This window comes from Osmerus mordax, chromosome 6 (assembly GCF_038355195.1).
Source record: "Osmerus mordax isolate fOsmMor3 chromosome 6, fOsmMor3.pri, whole genome shotgun sequence".
In the NCBI taxonomy this organism is placed as follows: Eukaryota; Metazoa; Chordata; class Actinopteri; order Osmeriformes; family Osmeridae; genus Osmerus; species Osmerus mordax.
Genome location: NC_090055.1, coordinates 514,058 through 534,780, shown reverse-complemented (window position 1 = coordinate 534,780; position 20,723 = coordinate 514,058). Strand labels below are relative to the sequence as shown.

The following is a 20,723-nucleotide window of genomic DNA, read 5'->3' as shown; positions in this document are numbered from 1 at the left end:
CAGACCAGTCTACATTAATTGCAACAAAACATCAGATGCAAACCATGACATGGCATTCAAAGTCAAAGTGGCCGATACAAGGGTAAGATTGTGTAAAGGAGATTAGTCCACGTCTAAGAAAAGCAGCTTTATGAGCTCGCGAGATTATGATCGTAGGCGCAATGTTATGGATAACAAACTCGATGGCTCCAAAGCGAAATCGTTCTCAAAAGACGTCGCGATTGGGAGGAGGAAAGGGGGGAAATGCTTGTCTGTGGTTACGTATTGTTACTACTTCTATTGTGTTCATGGCCATATCAAATTGTATGCAACAGATGAAACTTGGCTGCGGCATTATAAAATAAACACTTCTTCACGTCGAGCGCAGGCCAGAACCTGTATGCTTGTTAAGTAACTCATAATAATGCCTATAGGGCCTATACATTTATTTAGGTGGTGTTCCTAAATTATTTCCTGCATCTCTTCCTCTCTTCAGACTGTGCTCGTGCACCTTCTCCTCTGCGTGCTCATTTTCTACTCTCTCTATTATATGATCGCGAGCGTGTGCTTCGGTGCTTTCAGGTGAGCCTCATAGGCGCGTGCACTTGATCTTGCTTACTTAGAGACTGTAAGTTACACCTCCCACATTTGTGTGACTCGTTATTTCTCTGAAATATTAGACTGATTATATTTTGAATCTACTTGTATTTGAAGGTTGGATCATTTTGATGGATTGATTCCGTTTGATTTCAAGACAGAGCCCACAGACTCCAACTCCAAATATTTGGGTATGCAGTGAGCACACACACACACACATACTGTAATAACCATGCTAAAACAAAATAATATACAAAGGCTATGGCCAACACCTTTTACTGTTGTGTGTGTGTATCCCAGTGAACCTGCTGTCTATGGAACTCACATACTTCTGTAGTGGTTTGTTGTTTGCTGCTGTGGTGAGGAGATGGGTCTGGGACTATGCCCTCACTGTCACCCTACTGCACATATTACTCACCAGCTTGGGTGAGACATACACACATTCATGGCATGCACATACACACACACACACACATTCTCTCTAACTCAAATGCTTTCTCATAAAGACTCCTAACATCTGCTCTGTTGCAGTGATGCTGGAGTTTCCCTTGGTGTGGCAATGGTGGTTGGCCTTAGGTAAGCCATGGACCAATTTCTCTCAGTTTAAAATAAAACATTTAAATTGTATACAATGATAAGAATGTGAGGCTTTTTATTTAACACGTATACTCACTGTCTTTCTTTGAAATAAAAATGCTTGTTAAAAAAGAAAAGAATGTGAGGCTTTAATTATTCCTATTTACAAAATGTGTTTACATACAGATACTACTGACTCGGTATACAGTACAGTGTGTTTCTGTTTTAATTAAAGGTAGCAGCTTGTTTCTGATGATCTGCAACGGACAGCTCATCGCTTACTTCGCCTGCCAGGGTGACCAGAGTTACCCCACCTTAAACAGCTACTGAGGCCAACACACACACTGTACTCACACACGCACACTGCACTCACTCACACACGCACACGCACACACACACACACACACACACACACTGCACTCACACACTGCACTCACACACACTGCACTCACACACACTGCACTCACACACACACAAACACACTGCACTCACACACACTGCACTCACACACACACACACTGCACTCACACACACACACACACACTGCACTCACACACACACACACATGTTGTTCACATAAATAGGGTTGATATGTATGGATAAATCACAGGAAAATGCTCTTGGTGCTTGTTGTCATGTGTTTGTCTGTGTGTCCTGTGTGTAATGTAATGTCCTTTTCTACACATGCATTCTCTGAATGTTATATATCGGATGCGAGTGGATAAGAAAGAATGTTAAATGTCAAACTTTATTATGAAGAGTTTATAATGTACATACATTAAATTGCTATGCTAGCCTTGGTGACTATCATATATCAGTCTTTTGAAACACATTCATTATGGGATGTAGACTCCTGAACTTATTACCAACATTCTCACACCCACACAAGTGTCAGTCTGGCCTTATTGAACAAATTACACTGTGTATAAAAATACCCTCTTATTCAATACATATGACTTTATTTATCCCAAACTAAATTGAAGTCAAACCAGATATTACACTGATGAGAACAGATACTACACTTGATCATCGCCATTGTGTTAATCAAACACAATGGAAGTACATTAATCACAGTACACCTGAATGAGGTTTGTCGTGTGTGTGGTCCCAGCCAGCCCTGGGTGGGGTGAGCAGGTGTCCCCTGCTCCACTCTGGGCTCTGGAGTGGGGAGTCTCCTGTCCCTGACCATCAGTCAGCCTGGTGCTCGGTCACACGTTGGAAAGACCAAAGGACACCCCCCCTACCCCCCGCCCCCGAGGGCTCTGTGAGGCTTTGTGTGGTTTGCGCCTGTTCTTCCAGACACTAGCGGTCTTGGTGGAGAGTTGCCGGCAGAGTTATGGGACGTTAAGGGAGTCAGAGGCCTTGAACTCTGGAGGGGGCGTGTAGGAGAACCCTGAGAAGGCCTCGTTAGTGATGCCCTTCTGGCACCTGTCAACGAGGCCCAGGGATGCTGGGACAGGCATGACCGTGAACTCGCGGTCAAAGTATTGCACATCACATGGACCAGTCTGGGAGGGAGAGAGAGAGAAAGGAGAAATATGCAGTGACAGGGAGTTATATGTTTGTCTGGAACCTTAATCTCCATGCCTGCAGGCTAAGATGGAGTTGTGTGTTTAAGATCACACTCACCACTTTAGGGATGAAAGGGGGTTTGATCTTCCTGGCCACGAGGTCGTTCCAGTTGATGGACTTGAAGAAAGGCTGGCTCTGCAGCTCTTCCTACAGACACAAACACACGTCTGTTCCAAGTCCAAAACTCATTTGACTATCAGTGTTTGTGTGTGTGTGTCTATGGAAAACTTACTAGATCATTGCTCCCCCCCAGGCGTTTGGTGCAGTCCCTTTCCAGTAGTCCCTGTAACAGGGAATGGGAAGACTGGGACACACCACTTTTGAGCCGTAGGGGTGCATGAAGGATGTTTCTAAACATCACAGCCTTACTGCGGCTGTAGAATGGGGGCTGAAATAAAGCAACGGGCACAAGAGTGATTAGAATCCAAAACATCTTCTAAAACCCCTAATCTCACAACCTAACGGTCTCTACTGATGCAGGGATGACTCACTCTGTACACACACACTCACCAAGCCGTAGAGCATCTCGTACAGCACACAGCCCAGACCCCACCAGTCCACCGCCCTGCTGTAGGCATGGCCCAGCAGCACCTCTGGAGCCAGGTACTCTGGGGTGCCACAGAAGGTCTGCATAGTCCCGCCCATCACCACGCCCTCCTTGCACAGCCCGAAATCAGTCAGGACCACATGACCTGCAGCATCCAACAGGATGTTCTCTGGCTTCAGGTCTCTGAGAGAGGAGGAGAGAGAGAAGGAAGGGAGGAAGTGAAGGGAGAAAAAGCGAGTTAGGGGCTTGGTGCCATTTGAATGTGTGTTTGTCTGTGTGTGTTTGTCCAAGCCTATGTGTGTGTGTGCCTGTATCTGTGTGTACCTGTAGACTATGTTAAGGGAGTGCAGGTAGCCTAGGGCAGAAGCCATCTCTGCAGAGTAGAAAGTGGCTCTGGCTTCTGTGAAGGCCCCTTCTCTCTGGAGATGGTAGAACAGCTGCAGGGACAAACCAATCCCACACTGACACCACGACACACACACCTCATACACTGTTTCTGAATGGCTTTACCATCACAACTAGTTCACACCACACCCACCTCTCCTCCATTGACAAAGTCCAGGACAAAGTAGAGGGTGTTTGAGGTCTGGAAGGAGAAGTGAAGCCCCACCAGGAAGGGGTGCTGGAGCCCCTTCAGGAGAACACTCCTCTCCACCATCACATGCCTCTGCTGCAGAGACACAGAGAGACATGAAGAGTTATATAGAGAGATTGGGAGAAAGAGAGAGGGGAGAGTGTGAGAGACACAGAGAGAGAGAGAGAGAGAGACACAGAGAGAGAGAGGGGTCATATAGGTGTGTGGATGGGTGTTGGACTGATAGATTGATTCTCACCTCTCTCTTCCTGAGAATCGCCTGTTTCTGAAGAACTTTTACTGCATAGTATTCTTTGCTGTTTCTGTGTCTCGCTAGCAGAACCTGGAACAGGGAGTGAATATCATCCACTAAAAATCCCTCTGACTAAACTGCACACACACACAAAGGCAACCATAAATAATACAAAAGCAAGCCCACATACTTTTCCGAAGCTTCCTTTGCCAATGACTTTTAGGTAATCAAAATCTGAGGGCTTCACCCTGGTGAGACAGGAAACACCAGACATTAGTGTCGTGTTGGCATGAGACCAGCAGGGTCAGGCAGAACCTGGTTCTGGAACACTGGACATCAGCTACTTACTGAGTGTCATCACAGTCTAGTGAGCACTGGAGATGCTGAAACCCAGAGACAGAGAAGAGGACAGTTTACAGAATGCTTCCTTCATGTGTCTCTATCTTCAAACCACTGATCCACTTTTGCCCCTTCAGTCTACTGAAAACTTACCAGTGCCCCCCCCTCTTCTCTCCCCTCAATCTCCTCTCTCGTGCTGCCCTCCCGAAGAAGAATCCCCTGGGTGTCCAAGCTGCAACATGGTTACGTTTTAATGTGTTTGTGTTTCGGGTGTTTATGTATTCAAGGCAATTTTATGCCATCACATGTACATACTCACTGTTGGCAGAGTTGATGATTGGACATTAGCTTGTGTACGAAGCCGCTAAAGCCCGCTTTCTTGCTTTTGATCACAGCTGAAATTAAGGCGGGGGATCTGCTTAGTCACAAAGTTTTGGCCTACAGCAGAAATTGTTAAATTGCCGATTGTGAAACTAATTTGTGATTAATGTTGAATTCGTTGGCTATGCCTATTACAAAGACAAAACATGTTCACTGAGAAGTTCAAGAAATTATGCAATAGCCTATGGACTTACCGGTGAAAAATGACACAAGTCCTCTCATTTTGGAATATGACATTCGGCGTTTCTTCTCTGTAACGGCCATTTAAGAGTAGATAAGTAAGTCCAGTAACGCAGAGTCTGGAGACAGAGCGTTGTAGAGTTCCAGAGACTCCGACGATTCAGCACCACTGACAGCGCGCGCTTGACAGACGAGCTATAACAGCCCAAGTGCTTGTCAGTCAGATGTGACGTAACGGATTCAAAGCAAGTTGTTACCGGTACATTACCCGCGTGAGGTCACCCGGATAAATCAACAGCAACGGAATCCTATGGGCCCACGCGCCTCGGGCCTCGAATTGATGCTCCAAATAGACCCATTATGAAACATTCTGAGAATATTTGCTTGGACGTGTGTGTGTGTGTGTGTGCCTGTACGCAAAATTAATTTTCACACAAAAAAACAGGCAAACATCAAAGTAGGTCTTGAGTACAAGACCGTTTTGACAGTTTGCACAAGTGCGCGCGCGTGTCCGTGTGTGAGAGAGAGGGGTTAGGAGAGAGGAACAGGGTTATAGAGGGTGTGCTTGTTATCTAAATATAGTTCCTCCAGTTCCTCTAAAAGGCATTGAGTGGTAAACGGAACAGACAGCGAAATCAATGAACGATAGTTTCCACTGACCACTGGAACATCTGTCTGACAGTAGGGATGGACCACAGCACTCTCATTCCGAGGGCAGTTGAGCGAGAATGCCACAGCAGAGGGAGATACATAGCGTACATAGGCTGGCAGAGCCATTAGCCTTCAAGTCCACGGTGCTTTCTAGGACAGTAATTCTAGTATGATATGCTTCTCTGTGTCCTAAGTTCCATCTGGCCATCACCCAGTTTAACTCAGTTTGGAGTTTTCTCTGTGCACGTGTCAGGCATACCTGTGTGTCCACAGAGGGGTCAACACTGCTGATAAACATCCTAACATTACTGTGGAACTGGAGACAACCCAAGGTATTCCGGTTCTCAAGAGCCTGGGTACAACACACACACATACACCAACACACACACACACACACACACATACCAACACACACACACTATCCTACAGCCTGATAAAAATAACAGAATGCCCGGTCCTCTGTTGTGTTGATCATATGAGGGGAGGGGAGGCATCTACCAGACAAATGTGAAGTTACCTTGATGAACAGAGTGACAGGAAGATCATGACAAGAGGAATCCAATACATATTTGCTGTCCTTAACCATCCTCCCTGTTTCTTTTATTCTCTCTCTCTTTCCTTCTCTCTTTCATTCTCTCTCTCTCTCTCTCTCTCTCTCTCTCTTTCTCTCTTTCTCTCCCTCTCTCTCTCCCTCTCTCTCTTTTTCCTTCTTTTTCTCTCCATTGCTCTTTCTACCCTCCTCCCATCTCTCTCCCTCTGTCTCTCCTTCTCTCTCTCTTTCCCCTCCCTCCCTCCCTTCCTCCCTCCCTCCCTCCCTCCCTCCCTCCCTCCCTCCCTCCCTCCCTCCCTCCCTCCCTCCCTCCCTCCCTCCCTCCCTCCCTCCCTCCCTCCCTCCCTCCCTCTCTCTCTCTCTCTCCCTATCCCTCTCTCTCTCTCCCTCTCCCTCGCTCTCTCTCTCCTTCTCTCTTTCTCTGCCTCCACCTCTCTGTCTCTGTCTATATTGGGAACAGTAGAGTTCAGGGGACAGTCAGTTCAGTGGGGTCTGGGTTACTGCGACAGAAAGCTGATCCTCCCAGGCTGCCAGAGTTGTGTTTCCCTGCTGGGAAAGAGAGAAGGGGGGGACCTCTCTACCCATGGTCAGGTCGCTGCACAACCGGTGCTTACTGGTGCTGGTGACCAGTCCAAGACTGAAACCTCCCCCCTTATCTGCCACCCTGGAACTGGTCTGGGCTGGTCCAGACCTCAGGGAACATCTGACACAACACAAACCCCGCCCCTCAAGCTGTGATAGGTCAGAACAGCAATGACCCAGAGAGGGACCAGGCTCTCTGGATTGGATGAAAAGGGACACTCTTTGATCACTCTCAACACACACCCCACATGTCTGCTGCCGTACACCCACACAGCACACACCCTACACTGCTGCCGTACACCCACACAGCACACACCCCACACTGCTGCCGTACACCCACACAGCACACACCCCACACTGCTGCCGTACACCCACACAGCACACACCCTACACTGCTGCCGCACACCCACACAGCACACACCCCACACTGCTGCCGCACACCCACACAGCACACACCCCACACTGCTGCCGCACACCCACACAGCACACACCCTACACTGCTGCCGTACACCCACACAGCACACACCCCACACTGCTGCCGCACACCCACACAGCACACACCCTACACTGCTGCCGTACACCCACACAGCACACACCCCACACTGCTGCCGCACACCCACACAGCACACACCCTACACTGCTGCCGTACACCCACACAGCACACACCCTACACTGCTGCCGTACACCCACACAGCACACACCCCACACTGCTGCCGTACACCCACACAGCACACACCCTACACTGCTGCCGTACACCCACACAGCACACACCCCATACTGCTGCCGCACACCCACACAGCACACACCCCACACTGCTGCCGTACACCCACACAGCACACACCCTACACTGCTGCCGCACACCCACACAGCACACACCCCACACTGCTGCCGCACACCCACACAGCACACACCCTACACTGCTGCCGTACACCCACACAGCACACACCCCACACTGCTGCCGCACACCCACACAGCACACACCCTACACTGCTGCCGTACACCCACACAGCACACACCCTACACTGCTGCCGTACACCCACACAGCACACACCCCACACTGCTGCCGCACACCCACACCCACACACCCTACACTGCTGCCGTACACCCACACAGCACACACCCCACACTGCTGCCGCACACCCACACAGCACACACCCCACACTGCTGCCGCACACCCACACAGCACACACCCCACACTGCTGCCGTACACCCACACAGCACACACCCTACACTGCTGCCGCACACCCACACAGCACACACCCCACACTGCTGCCGTACACCCACACAGCACACACCCTACACTGCTGCCGTACACCCACACAGCACACACCCCACACTGCTGCCGTACACCCACACAGCACACACCCTACACTGCTGCCGTACACCCACACAGCACACACCCCACACTGCTGCCGTACACCCACACAGCACACACCCCACACTGCTGCCGTACACCCACACAGCACACACCCCACACTGCTGCCGTACACCCACACAGCACACACCCTACACTGCTGCCGTACACCCACACAGCACACACCCCACACTGCTGCCGTACACCCACACAGCACACACCCCACACTGCTGCCGTACACCCACACAGCACACACCCTACACTGCTGCCGTACACCCACACAGCACACACCCCATACTGCTGCCGCACACCCACACAGCACACACCCCACACTGCTGCCGTACACCCACACAGCACACACCCCACACTGCTGCCGCACACCCACACAGCACACACCCTACACTGCTGCCGTACACCCACACAGCACACACCCTACACTGCTGCCGTACACCCACACAGCACACACCCTACACTGCTGCCGCACACCCACACAGCACACACCCCACACTGCTGCCGCACACCCACACAGCACACACCCCACACTGCTGCCGTGAACCCCCTTCTCTCTTTATATTACACCCTCATCCTTCAATGGACTCTCAAAATATCTTATTGTTCTGATAATGCAAAGCAGAACTGATTTCGTGTTGTATTTAGCAACTGCTGAAGTAACTGACATTTGCTGTAATTTATTGGAAATGTAAGTCAGTGACGAAAAAAAAAAAATGTTTATACGTCAATTTCGATAAAAGCGTCGGCTAATAATATTAAATGTAATTATAACAGGATGCATCAGTGGTGTAGGCTATCATCTAGCATAAAGTCGTCAATTTACAAAAACCCTCCCATGTTGCTAATACACACATTTATCGATTCAATTACAGGCTGAGTCTTTACAATGAATGTCTCCTGTTGGTTCAGTGAAGTAGTGTCCTGTGGACCGCTGCTCCTGCAGGCCCCGGAAGCGCGCTTCAGACGGGGGTGCGCAGAGGGGGCGGGGCCGGGTGGAATCACCGCTGCTGAGATGAGAAACTCTTTCCGGATATTTACCTTTACCTGCCCGCGACGCGCCCTGCCTGGGATCTTCTTACCCAACAAACGGCTGTAGCCTACTAAAGGAAATGTCACACGTCTGAAACCCGAACGACTGAGGTATTTCAGCTGAATACATATTCTCTTATCTTTCTTACCATAACAAACACTCGAGACCAAGTTGTTAGCTAGCTAACTGAACTGGGGAGGAAAGTTTGCGAATGGCATTTATTTTGTGTTATGGCTATTACGTTGACAAAGGGTGTCGGGATAATTGAAATAGTTCAAAGTACACGTAATTTCAAAGTTCACGACAAACATCGTTCACAATTGTTTGCAACAATGGCTTCTGTATCGCAAGGCCTTGGTATAGTACAGTGATACGGGATTGCGTACGCCCGTTGTCAAACAACTGAGCTATGAAGAGTATTACTGTGTAGTGACTTGACTTTCTTGGTTATGTAAAGTATGTGAGTTTTCACAGAATGCGCTGTGAGCCTTAGGCCAATTCTAAGGACTCGTTATGGAAAGTCAGTCGTGAGAGAGAGAGCTGATGAAGAGAGTGGTCTAGTCAGTAGTAATGTATTCAGGCAGTGTAAGTTTGTCCAAACATTAACCTGACTGAGTGTGTGAATAAGCCAGACCTGTGTTGCATCTACCTGGCTGGGCACTGGAGCACTGGTAGAATGGGTTGTTGGCAAATAACACAATCTAATGAGTCAGCTGTCAACACTGTGTGTGTGTGTGCGCATATAAATAAGTGTATGGGGGGTAGGGGTTGATTGGTTTTAACAGGTAGAGTTGTGTTTCTATCCCTGTGAATGGGCGAACACTACTCCGAGAATGTTTAACATTCTTATCATTCAGTTGCCTGCGCAGGGCGGAAAGAGAGAGAGACAGAGATGGAGGGAGACGAAGAAAGAGAGAGAGACAGAGAGACAGAGAGGCGACATGTTGAGACACACCAGATAATAATGGATTACACTCACACAAGCATACATACACACAAACTCCCACACGCATGCCCACACACATACATACACATACATACACATACACACCAGCATGACTCACTCACATCCACAACATAAACATACTCGGAAGTATATTGTCCTTCAGGGAGGATTTTATAGGCAGAACATCACAAACAGTATAGTCTTCTGGTGTTCATGTGTGTGTGTGTGTGTGTATGTGTGTGTGTGTGTCTGTGTATTGGTCCCTCAGGTATCTGGCACTGATGAGCTGAGGGTTGTGTATTTGTCTTGGGAGGGAGGCTGAGTTGCCCTGGTAACAGACATGCCCAAACCTGACCTGCTCTGCCTAGTTCAGCTACTGGACGGCACCATTCAGACCTTCCGAGTCAGTGTGAGTAGGATTCTCTCACTCTCTCACACACACACTCTTTCCTTCCTTCTCTCTCTCTCTCTCGCTCTCGCTCTCGCTCGCTCTCTCTCTCTCTCTCTCTCTCTCTCTCTCTCTCTCTCTCTCTCTCTGTCACATACATACACACACACACTCTTTCCTTCTCTCAGTCTCTCTCTCTCTCTCTATCTATCTATCTATCTATCTATCTATCTCTCTCACATACACACACTCACCCACACAAGTTTTTCCTCTTTCTGTCTCACATGCACACACACACATCCCCCTCTCTCCCCCTCTCTTCCCCTCCCTGCTCCTCACTGCGAGCTGGGAGCAGATCGGGTGTTGTTGCTATTCATCTCCTCTGCTGTGTGTATGCTTGTAGTGTCAGAAGATGAAGGGGAAGAGGAGCAGGGTATCCAGGGAGGTTCTGTGTTCAGGTTACCAACTGAAGCCTCTCTCTTGTTCACCACGGTGACCTTGGATTGAAGGACACGCCAACTACATGACTATCACGTTTACAGGGTGCAATGTTTGACATAGCGGGCGGTGCTACACGCATCACAACCATGGTTGTGCCATGTCAGCATGTGTCCGCTGCTTTAACCTGTCACATACCTGCGTCGTACAGGGCCGCACAGCAGACATACACTACTGTACAGAGACAGACGTGTGTGTGATGTGTGTGTGTGTGTGTGATGTGTGTGTCTCAGAAGCAGGATCCTGGAGTGGTGTTGATGGACGTTGTGTTTGACCACCTGGCTCTACAGGAGAGACAGCTCTTCTGCCTGCAGCTGAGAGACACCAGCGCTGCCATTGCTGCCAACACACACTCTCCTGTGAGTAGGGAACAAGGACACTCATACACACACACACACACACCCACACACACACAAACAGCTTTGTGTGTTGAGGTGAAACAGCCTTGTGTGTTGAGGTGAAACAGCCTTGTGTGTTGAGGTGAAACAGCCTTGTGTGTTGAGATGTAACAGCCTCGTGTGTTGAGGTGAAACAGCCTTGTGTGTTGAGATGTAACAGCCTCTTTTATTTCAGAGGTGTAACAGGTGTAACGTGTGTTTCAGAGGTGGCTGGAGCCTGATAAACCACTGAAGAAGCAGCTGAAAGGTGAGTGGACAGGGTAGGGGCCCAGCAGGGAGGGGGCCCAGCAGGGAGGGGGCCCAGCAGGGAGGGGGCCCAGCAGGGAGGGGGCCCAGCAAGGAGGGGGCCCAGCAAGGAGGGGGCCCAGCAGGGAGGGGGCCCAGCAAGGAGGGGGCCCAGCAAGGAGGGGGCCCAGCAGAGAGGGGGCCCAGCAGAGAGGTGGCCCAGCAGGGAGGGGGCCCAGCAGGGAGGGGGCCCAGCAGGGAGGGGGCCCAGCAGAGAGGGGGCCCAGCAAGGAGGGGGCCCAGCAGAGAGGGGGCCCAGCAGAGAGGTGGCCCAGCAGGGAGGGGGCTCAGCAGAGAGGGGGCCCAGCAGAGAGGGGGCCCAGCAACAGTCACACTCCTCCCCTGGAGAGGGAGGAGAGAGGGGGGAGAGAGGGGGAGAGGGAGGAGAGAGGGGGAGAGGGAGGAGAGAGGGGGAGAGGGAGGAGAGAGGGGGAACACAGTGTGAGTTAGTCAAGGGTTAGACTAACTTCTGTTTTGGTTGGCCTGAAGGCTCTAAAAGCAACGCTTACCAGTTCATTACTTTTTGAGATTCCTGCAAATGTGTCCATTCTCTGCTGTTACACAGTCTGGAAAGAGTCTGCATCCACAAGTTCTTAACCCTAATGATGTGTTGTTGCTTGCTGTGCTGTCCTTGCATTACTATAATCCAGATAATATCACTGTAATCCAGATGATATTACTGTAATCCAGATGATATCACTGTAATCCAGATGATATTGTACGACTGTAGTTGAAGAATTGAGTTGTTATTATTGTACCGGAGTATTATTAGGGGGGATGTTTTTGGTTTGGCATTCAACTCTGTACAACTCGAGACAACTATCATCTGGGCAGATGCAATACTTTTCTTGTAAATACAGGTGTTTTTTTGGTGGTCTGACCACTAATGCTGTTAGGACTGTGCACTTCTGATCCATGATCTTCTGCTGGACTTTGTACAATGCAGATTGTGTTTGCTAAATGAATACAACTGTAATGTCTGAATGAGCTGGTCCTCTCCCTAACCCAGGGCTTCTACCTCCCTTCTACCTGACCTTCAGAGTCAAGTTCTTCATCTCTGACCCAAACTCCTTGCAACACGAACAGACCAGGTGTGTGTGTGCTTATGTGTGTATGCTTATGTGTGTGTGTGTGGGATCATATGTATAATGAGTTCCTCTTCTGCAGGCACCTTTACTTCCTCCAGATCAGAAGTGACATCAGAGAGGGAAGGTTAGTCAGATTGCGGGCACACACACACATGCACACACACACACACATACAGCAGGTTGCTGTGGATGACACAGTGTGTGTGATTCTCTTGCAGGTTGCAGTGTCCCCTGAGTGCAGCTGTGGTGCTGGCGTCCTATGCTGTCCAGTGTAAGCCAGTCCCTCACAGCCAAAGAAACATTCATATGTTTATCAGAATGTTTTTATACATAGTGTGTGTGTTGGGGGTAGGGTCAGCTTGTTTCCTGTCTCTGTGTCATAGCTGAGCTTGGTGACCACTCTCCCACATTCCTTCCTGGTTACCTGTCCAAGAGTCACTTCCTGCTAGAACAGGATGACAACTTCCTGTCCAGGGTTGAGGCTCTGCACCCACAGCACAGGTGATAAGAACACACACCTACTCTCTGCTGTCAGGACGGAACACGGTGTAGAGGGGGTTCTTTTGCTTTCCCCTGACTACATTAAATTACTACATTAGACTACATTTTTTTGTTGTTTCTTGTTGTTTGTTTGTGTCAGGGGGTTGAAGCAGAGTGAGGCAGAGCTGTGTTACTTGAACACGGCACGAACATTGGATCTATATGGAGTTGAGCTGCACACTGCCACGGTAACTAACTACCTCTCTCTCTCTTCCATCCCACCATGGCCTCCCTCTCTCTTTTATATCCTTTTTGCTCTCATTCTTCTCATTATTTCCTTCTCTTTCTTCTTCCTGTCTCAGAACTCAAACAACAGCCCTCTATTGGTTGGGCTGGCCTCAGGGGGTGTAGCCATGTTCTGCAATATGATTTGCTCCAGCTTTTTCCCGTGGTGAGTCAGGCGGCTGTTTGGGGCAGTTTTGCCACTTGCTTAGTCCATCATAACACACACAGATGCACACACTCACACCCTCTAAGTCAGTGTGCTGTCTCGCAGGGTTAATATTATTAAGATCTCCTACAAAAAGAAACGCTTTCTCATCCATCTCCGACGCAAACATGTGAGTGCCTACCTCCTTATTGGATACAACACGTATGCCTTACTCTCATTGGCTGCCTGCAGTTCTGTTCACCTCAGACAGTGAGTAACCAACCATTCATGCAAAGTGTTTGTGTGTCGGTATGTTTGTGCGTGTGTGTGTGTGTGCGTGCCTGTGTGTGTATGTGTGTGTGTGCGTGCCTGTGTGTGTGTTCCAGGGGGAGACCCAGGACTGTGTGGTGTCCCTGGCCCTGCCGTGTCCTCGGAGCTGTAAGACCCTGTGGAGGTCTTGTGTGGACCACCACTCCTTCTTCCACCCCAGCAGGGACATCTGCAGCCCCACCCTCAGTCAGGCATACAGCAAGCTGCTGACTCATCACCTGGGGCTGGGCCACAGCAAAACAGACAGGTCTCACACACACACACACACACACACAGAGACACATACAGACACGCAAACAAACTCTTCAACAACACGATCACTTCCTGATAGTGTTGAGTGTGTTGCAGTGGGCCAGTGTGTCGCCGTGTGATGGGCGGGATGGTGTGGAACCCGGTCCTGAAGAGGTCGGTGTCATCAGAGCAAGAGACCAAGAGTCTGCCCTCCAGATCCCCCCCACAAACACCCAACTGGTACGACCCACATCCCCTACACCTAGCTACCGCAGAAAGTTCCAGTCCTGGAACAGGGCGGGCTCCAGGTGTGGGTCAGCTATTTCAGAGGTGTTGTCTCTGTTGTAGGCGGAGTCCCAGAGTTCGCCATGGCCTCAGTAAGCCCCGCCCCTCGTCGGTTGAGCTGACCACAGACCTGAGAGACATGTCCGAGGGGGAGGACGTATTCTACACCTACAGGGTCTCCCTGAACAGCAGCAGGGGCAGTGATGGGGATACTCCACCACAGAGGTCAGTCTGCTACCAGAGTTAACCCTAACCCAGGAACACAAAGGTTCCACTCAGGATAGAGGATGTCATTCTATGATTCTCTCTGTTTTCCCTCCGACTTGCTCTCTCTCTCTGTGTCTCTCTCTGTCTCTGTCTGTCTGTCTCTCTCTCTCTCACACACGCTCTCTTTTATCTTTCTTAGACTCAGTCAAGGCCAGGAAGAGAGTTTCTCCCAGGTTGATGGTGTGGGTACTGTAGATGACACCAAGCCCAGCGCCCTGCACTGGGACAAGGTCAGCTGCATTTGGAACCTCTTGCCACTGTGTGTGTGTGTCTCACACGTGTGTGTATGTGTCTCACACGTGTGTGTGTGTGTCTCACACGTGTTTGTGTGTGTTTGTGTCTCACACGTGTGTATCAGAGTGGCCTGGGAGATGGTGACCTGCTCCTGGTACGGATCGCTCCAGACTCTGAGGGCAAATTTGGCTTCAATGTCAAGGTGTGTTCCACTGTAGAACACAAATCAATACCTGTTGATCACACACACACACACACAATCATACTCTCTCCCTCTCTTAAGCGCACACACTCATTCACACACACATCATCTCCTCCTTCTAAATAATTCACCTCTATTTTTGTGTTCCCTCTCTCAGGGTGGTGTGGATCAGAAGATGCCCTTGGCCATATCCCACGTCAAGCCCGACTCCCCAGTACGAACAGCCACACACTCTGACCCTCAATCTGTCCCGACCATACTGTCGCCCTGGTCTACTTCTGACCAGTTCTGACTGCCTCTCTCAGGGGACAAGACCCAGTTTCCTGCTTAAAACTAGGAGCAAATGTGTGTGCAGGACAGGTAGGGACTGACTGACGTGTGTGTGTGCAGGCAGGACGCAGTGAGCCCAGCCTGCTGGAGGGAGACCTGGTAGTCCTCATCAACGGTCGAGACATCTCAGAACACACACACGACCAGGTGGTCATGTTCATACGAGCCAGCAGAGAGTCTCACTCCCGAGAACTAGCCCTGCTCATCCGACGCAGAGGTGTGCACGTGTTTGATTCCATGGAGACCACGTGTGTGTGTGTGTGTGTGATGCAACTGAGACCGTGTGTGTGTCTGTGTGTCAGCACCAGGCCCAGGGCGTGTCGGCTCATTCCTGCAGTTCCCTCCCGCCCTTTCTCTCACCGGCCAATCACACGGAGACAAGCTGCCGTCGCCTAGCCAACCAGAGCGTGTGGATTCCCTGCAGGAGTCCATGAAGCAGCTGGAGAGAGGCCTGCAGACTGGAACGCTCACCTTCCACTTCGAGGTGTGTGTCCTCATGACATCACTGATAAGGGATTATTGATTAATATATGATACGTGCTATATTCATAAACAAATCAATTTTGGGGTCATTTTGGGGTATTATTGGGTCAGAATATTTACAAAATGTGATGTCTGTGTTACTCATTGTCTGTGTGTGTTTTAGAATCTGTACCGGAAGAAGCCAGGTCTCTCTGTGTCTTGTGCCCAGCTACCTGAGAACATGGACAAGAACAGATATAAGGATGTGCTTCCTTGTGAGTTTACACTGTCTTACACACACACACACACACACTGGTGCACACACACTGTGACTGTGGCGTGTGCTTGTGTAGATGACGTGTCCAGAGTGGTGCTGCAGGAGGAGGACTATGTGAACGCCAGCCACATCACGGTCAGTGCTCACTGGCTCTGCAGCGTTCCTGTGTGCCTCAATATGTGTGTGTGTGTGTGTGTTAATCTATTGTGTGTGTTCTTTATGTGTTCCCACTGTGTGTGTGTCCAGGTGACCCCCCCAGTGTCTGGTCTGTGTTTACGCTACATAGCAGCTCAGGGCCCTCTACCTCAGACCTGTGCTCACTTCTGGCAGAGTGTGTGGGAGCAAGACACACACACCATCATCATGCTCACGACTCTTACAGAGAGAGGACGGGTACACACACACTCACACACACACACCATCATGCTCACTACTCTTACAGAGAGAGGATGGGTACACACTCACTCACACACACACCATCATGCTCACGACTCTTACAGAGAGAGGATGGGTACACACACACACACACACACACACACCATCATGCTCACGACTCTTACAGAGAGAGGATGGGTACACACACACGCACAAGCACACACATTCTCATTAGACAAAATAGGTGTACATTCAGATGGTGAGTTATGTTTCGTATATATACCCATATGTGTGATAACACACTTATTGAATTCGGACAATAAGATGAACACACACACGCTACAACTGTTATCCCTTCTTTTGAAGCTGAGCAGAACCAAGGTCTGGGTTTATTGTAAGAAATACTTGCTGCATCCAGGCTTGCCTGTTGCTAGGTAACCAGATGCTCTACCTAATTGATCATCTTGCTGATATTCTACAAGTGCTCTGATACACTCAGGCTCACACACACACACACACACACACACACACACACACACACACACATCTTCAGTCTGCCTTGCAACCATGGAAATATTGCATGAGTCTGGGAGAATGTGCAGCTGGGTGGTAGAACCCATAATCAGCTGACTAATCCAGTCAGTGTACCCTGTTACTTAACCCCTAACCCTTCCACCTACAAGATCTATACACTAACCCTTCCACCTACAAGATCTATACACTAACCCTTCCACCTACAAGATCTATACACTAACCCTTCCACCTACAAGATCTATACACTAACCCTTCCACCTACAAGATCTATACACTAACCCTTCCACCTACAAGATCTATACACTAACCCTTCCACCTACAAGATCTATACACTAACCCTTCCACCTACAAGATCTATACACTAACCCTTCCACCTACAAGATCTATACACTAACCCTTCCACCTACAAGATCTATACACTAACCCTTCCACCTACAAGATCTATACACTAACCCTTCCACCCACAATATCTATACACTAACCCTTCCACCTACAAGATCTATACACTAACCCTTCCACCTACAAGATCTATACACTAACCCTTCCACCCACAAGATCTATACACTAACCCTTCCACCTACAAGATCTATACACCGTATTTTTCGGAAATAAAACTTCGTCCAAAGATCTCTACAGACCGTGCAGCTAATTTAATGCTCAACACTTGAACGGGGGCTTATTGAAAGAGGAATTATTTACTGTGTTGTCTCAGTTACACTATCAGGGCTTGGAAATACAGTGACTTGCTAAAGTAGGCAAATGGCTAGTAGAACATAACATTTCATAATAATTTCAGTAATTCAAACAGCTGCAAGACCCATTGAAATGTTATATAAAGCTAGCAAACCAAAGTTAGCTAACATAGCTAACGACATTGGCTAATTCAACTTCGGTAGGCTATCCTCAGGATTTGCAAGATAACTAAACTTATACTATATCTTTAAATAATTTTGTATAATTTACAAACACAAAGCTCCCATTCTGGTGGGGTGCGGGTTATAGAAAATGCGGTTTGTTTTCAGAAAAATACGGTGACCCTAACCCTTCCACCTACAAGATCTATAGCCTACACTAACCCTAACCATTCCACCTACAAGATCTATAGGCTACACTAACCCTAACCATTCCACCTACAATATCTATACAATATTTTATATAAAAGAAAAAACAAAGCACTTTTTGTTGTTAGACCAATAATAGAACAGCTAATGAATGATTTTATATTGGTGTTCCTATACTGTGCAGTGTGAGTCATGCACATAAACCTGTCAGGTAAGTCACCTGTTGACATGATTCTTTTGTAGACCAAGTGCCACCAGTACTGGCCACACCCCCTGGAAGTGAGGGAATATGGGTACCTGAGGGTGAGCTGTCACTCAGAGGAGTGCAACCTGGCCCATGTCACACGCCAGATCACCCTCACACACACACAGGTAACACAACCTCACACACACACACAGGTAACACACCCTCACACACGCACACACAGGTAACACGCCAGATCACCCTCATACACACACAGGTAACACACCCTCACACACACAGGTAACACACCCTCATACACACACACACACACACACACAGGTAACACACACACACACAGGTAACACACCCTCACACACACACACACACACACACACACAGGTAACACATCCTCATACACACACACAGGTAACACACAGCTAAACAAAGGGAACACTCATTTGCCCATACAGAAACACACCTGCACACAAGGTTACACACACACTCTGACCCACACCCACACAGAACACACCAAATTACCTTACTGCAGTGTTACATACAGGGATGGAGTGAGTCCTGTGGCTTGTGTGTGTGTGTGTGTGTGTGTGTGTGTGTGTGTGTGGTGTGTGTGTGGCATGAAGGCCATATGTTCTCTAGTGGAGATCTCCACAAGCAGCAAACACTGACCCCAGCCAGCCCCACACACATGCATGTGTTTTTGTTTACACTTGTTTGTGTGTGCACAGGTGTGTGTGTGGTTCTATGCAGGTCATTATAATAATGGGGTTGTTTTTTATGTTAGCTTAAATGGTGAAAAACATGAATAAACAGAAAATGGTCAAAGAGTCAAAAAGCATGAACACACACACACTCAGCCCATACAAACTCATGAACACACACACACTCAGCACATACACACTCATGTACACACACACTCAGCATACACAAGAACTGCTGTGCTGGTCCATCTGTTCCTGTGGCTGAGTGAGTTAATCCCTGCATGAAGTCACAGACCACAAGCCTATCACTAAAACAGCTCTCTCTCTCTCTCTGTGTCTCTGTCTGTCTCTGTCTCTCTCTCTCTGTGTCTCTGTCTCTCTCTGTCTCTCTCTCTGTGTCTCTCCCCTCCTCTCCCCTCGTCTCTCCTGTGAAATTGTCAATATAGTAATGTGTAGGTAAGGACAAGATCTGTTCATTCAGGTTCAGGTTAGTTTCACTGGGAGGGAATGATTGTGACTGGAGCAGGTACCTTGTGTCACAGAAAGGAGCATTGTGTGTGTGTGTGTGTGTGTGTGTGTGTGGTGTGAGGCAGCGTGGTGTGGAGCGTGCGATCACACACCTGCAGTACGTGGCGTGGCCGGACCACGGCGTGCCGGACGATCCCAGTGACTTCCTGGTGTTCGTCAGCTCTGTCAGAGAGAGGAGGGCAGGAGAGCAGCCGCTGCTGGTTCACTGCAGGTAACACACACACACCTGTGCAGCTAAACTACCCATTGAACATCTACAATACATACACACAAATCCTTACAAGGTCACATTGTGATGGTTGCAGCGCTGGGATTGGTCGTACTGGAGTTCTCATCACCATGGAGACAGCGTTGTCGCTGATGGAACAGGGCCGGCCCGTGTTTCCGCTGGACATCGTCAGGACTCTCCGAGACCAGCGGGCCATGATGGTCCAGACCACGGTACACACACTCTCTCGCACACACACATGTAAACACACCCTGACCTGTAAACAGACCAGCCCATAGGGGCCTGTCAGTCACTGATCCTGAGGCTGTTTGTTTTTCAGTGTCAGTTCCAGTTTGTGTGTGAGGCGATACTGCGCGTCTACAGAGAGAGAGAGGAGGATTCTGCAGCACCGTAGCATGGCCTGGTGTAACCACAACCCACAACCCAGCACCAAAACCAGGCTCAGCCAAGCCCCTAGTTTACACTGCCTAGTTTACACTGGACCAGACCACATAGCCAGGTCCACTGGGCAGTTACAGAAGTCAAACCTAACTAGGGAAGGGTCCAGGGAGAGGATCATCACTGGAGCGGCTTCCCTCTCACTGGGGACCACCGGCCCCTTAGCCCAGGTGTAATGACTGAGCCCACGCTGGAGGGAGGAGGGCTGGAGGGAGGAGGGCTGGATGGAGGAGGGCTGGAGGGAGGAAGGGCTGGAGGGAGGAGGGCTGGAGGGAGGAGGGCTGGAGGGAGGAGGGCTGGAGGGAGGAGGGCTGGAGGGAGGAAGGGAGGAGGGAGAAGGGCTGTAAGGA

At 49.4% G+C, this 20,723-nt stretch overlaps 3 protein-coding genes across 3 annotated transcripts; 2 read left to right on the top strand and 1 right to left on the bottom strand.

Annotated features, from left to right (window-relative positions):
* The first annotated feature begins 31 nt into the window (after positions 1–31).
* Positions 32–1,482, top strand: LOC136944821 (putative transmembrane protein 244). Its single transcript, XM_067238731.1, has 6 exons — positions 32–82; positions 476–561; positions 694–767; positions 877–1,002; positions 1,108–1,152; positions 1,388–1,482. Exons 1-6 carry the CDS (start codon positions 50–52, stop codon positions 1,480–1,482), a joined length of 459 nt encoding a protein of 152 aa, XP_067094832.1. The 5' UTR covers positions 32–49.
* A 416-nt stretch (positions 1,483–1,898) lies between these two features.
* On the bottom strand, positions 1,899–5,171 carry sgk2b (serum/glucocorticoid regulated kinase 2b). Its single transcript, XM_067237492.1, has 12 exons — positions 5,013–5,171; positions 4,757–4,832; positions 4,591–4,669; positions 4,447–4,481; positions 4,289–4,346; positions 4,105–4,188; positions 3,810–3,941; positions 3,596–3,708; positions 3,235–3,454; positions 2,957–3,112; positions 2,782–2,871; positions 1,899–2,660 (listed from the first exon to the last, which is right to left on the bottom strand). Exons 1-12 carry the CDS (start codon positions 5,080–5,082, stop codon positions 2,487–2,489), a joined length of 1,287 nt encoding a protein of 428 aa, XP_067093593.1. The 5' UTR covers positions 5,083–5,171; the 3' UTR covers positions 1,899–2,486.
* Positions 5,172–9,177: 4,006 nt separating this feature from the next.
* On the top strand, positions 9,178–20,585 carry ptpn3 (protein tyrosine phosphatase non-receptor type 3). The gene is made up of 26 exons (XM_067238244.1): positions 9,178–9,287; positions 10,392–10,532; positions 11,243–11,368; positions 11,612–11,654; positions 12,702–12,783; positions 12,860–12,904; positions 12,999–13,051; positions 13,164–13,281; positions 13,421–13,508; positions 13,623–13,711; positions 13,817–13,880; positions 14,077–14,267; positions 14,369–14,491; positions 14,600–14,761; positions 14,943–15,033; positions 15,162–15,239; positions 15,397–15,453; positions 15,630–15,786; positions 15,872–16,053; positions 16,216–16,306; positions 16,385–16,443; positions 16,555–16,701; positions 18,522–18,650; positions 19,772–19,917; positions 20,012–20,147; positions 20,255–20,585. Exons 2-26 carry the CDS (start codon positions 10,464–10,466, stop codon positions 20,327–20,329), a joined length of 2,601 nt encoding a protein of 866 aa, XP_067094345.1. The 5' UTR covers positions 9,178–9,287; positions 10,392–10,463; the 3' UTR covers positions 20,330–20,585.
* The last annotated feature ends 138 nt before the right edge of the window (positions 20,586–20,723 follow it).

Coding starts and splice junctions, on each gene's coding strand:
- sgk2b (XM_067237492.1), bottom strand. CDS start 5,082: ATGGCCGTTACAGAGAAGAAACGCCGAATGTCATATTCCAAAATGAGA. Junction 3,455..3,595: donor TCCCTTAACATAGTCTACAG/GTACACACAGAT, acceptor CTCCTCTCTCAG/AGACCTGAAGCCAGAGAACA. Junction 2,872..2,956: donor TGGGGGGGAGCAATGATCTA/GTAAGTTTTCCA, acceptor TTGTGTCTGTAG/GAAGAGCTGCAGAGCCAGCC.
- LOC136944821 (XM_067238731.1), top strand. CDS start 50: ATGGCATTCAAAGTCAAAGTGGCCGATACAAGG. Junction 768..876: donor CTCCAACTCCAAATATTTGG/GTATGCAGTGAG, acceptor TGTGTATCCCAG/TGAACCTGCTGTCTATGGAA. Junction 1,153..1,387: donor GCAATGGTGGTTGGCCTTAG/GTAAGCCATGGA, acceptor TTTTAATTAAAG/GTAGCAGCTTGTTTCTGATG.
- ptpn3 (XM_067238244.1), top strand. CDS start 10,464: ATGCCCAAACCTGACCTGCTCTGCCTAGTTCAGCTACTGGACGGCACC. Junction 11,369..11,611: donor CTGCCAACACACACTCTCCT/GTGAGTAGGGAA, acceptor CGTGTGTTTCAG/AGGTGGCTGGAGCCTGATAA. Junction 15,454..15,629: donor ACGTCAAGCCCGACTCCCCA/GTACGAACAGCC, acceptor GTGTGTGTGCAG/GCAGGACGCAGTGAGCCCAG.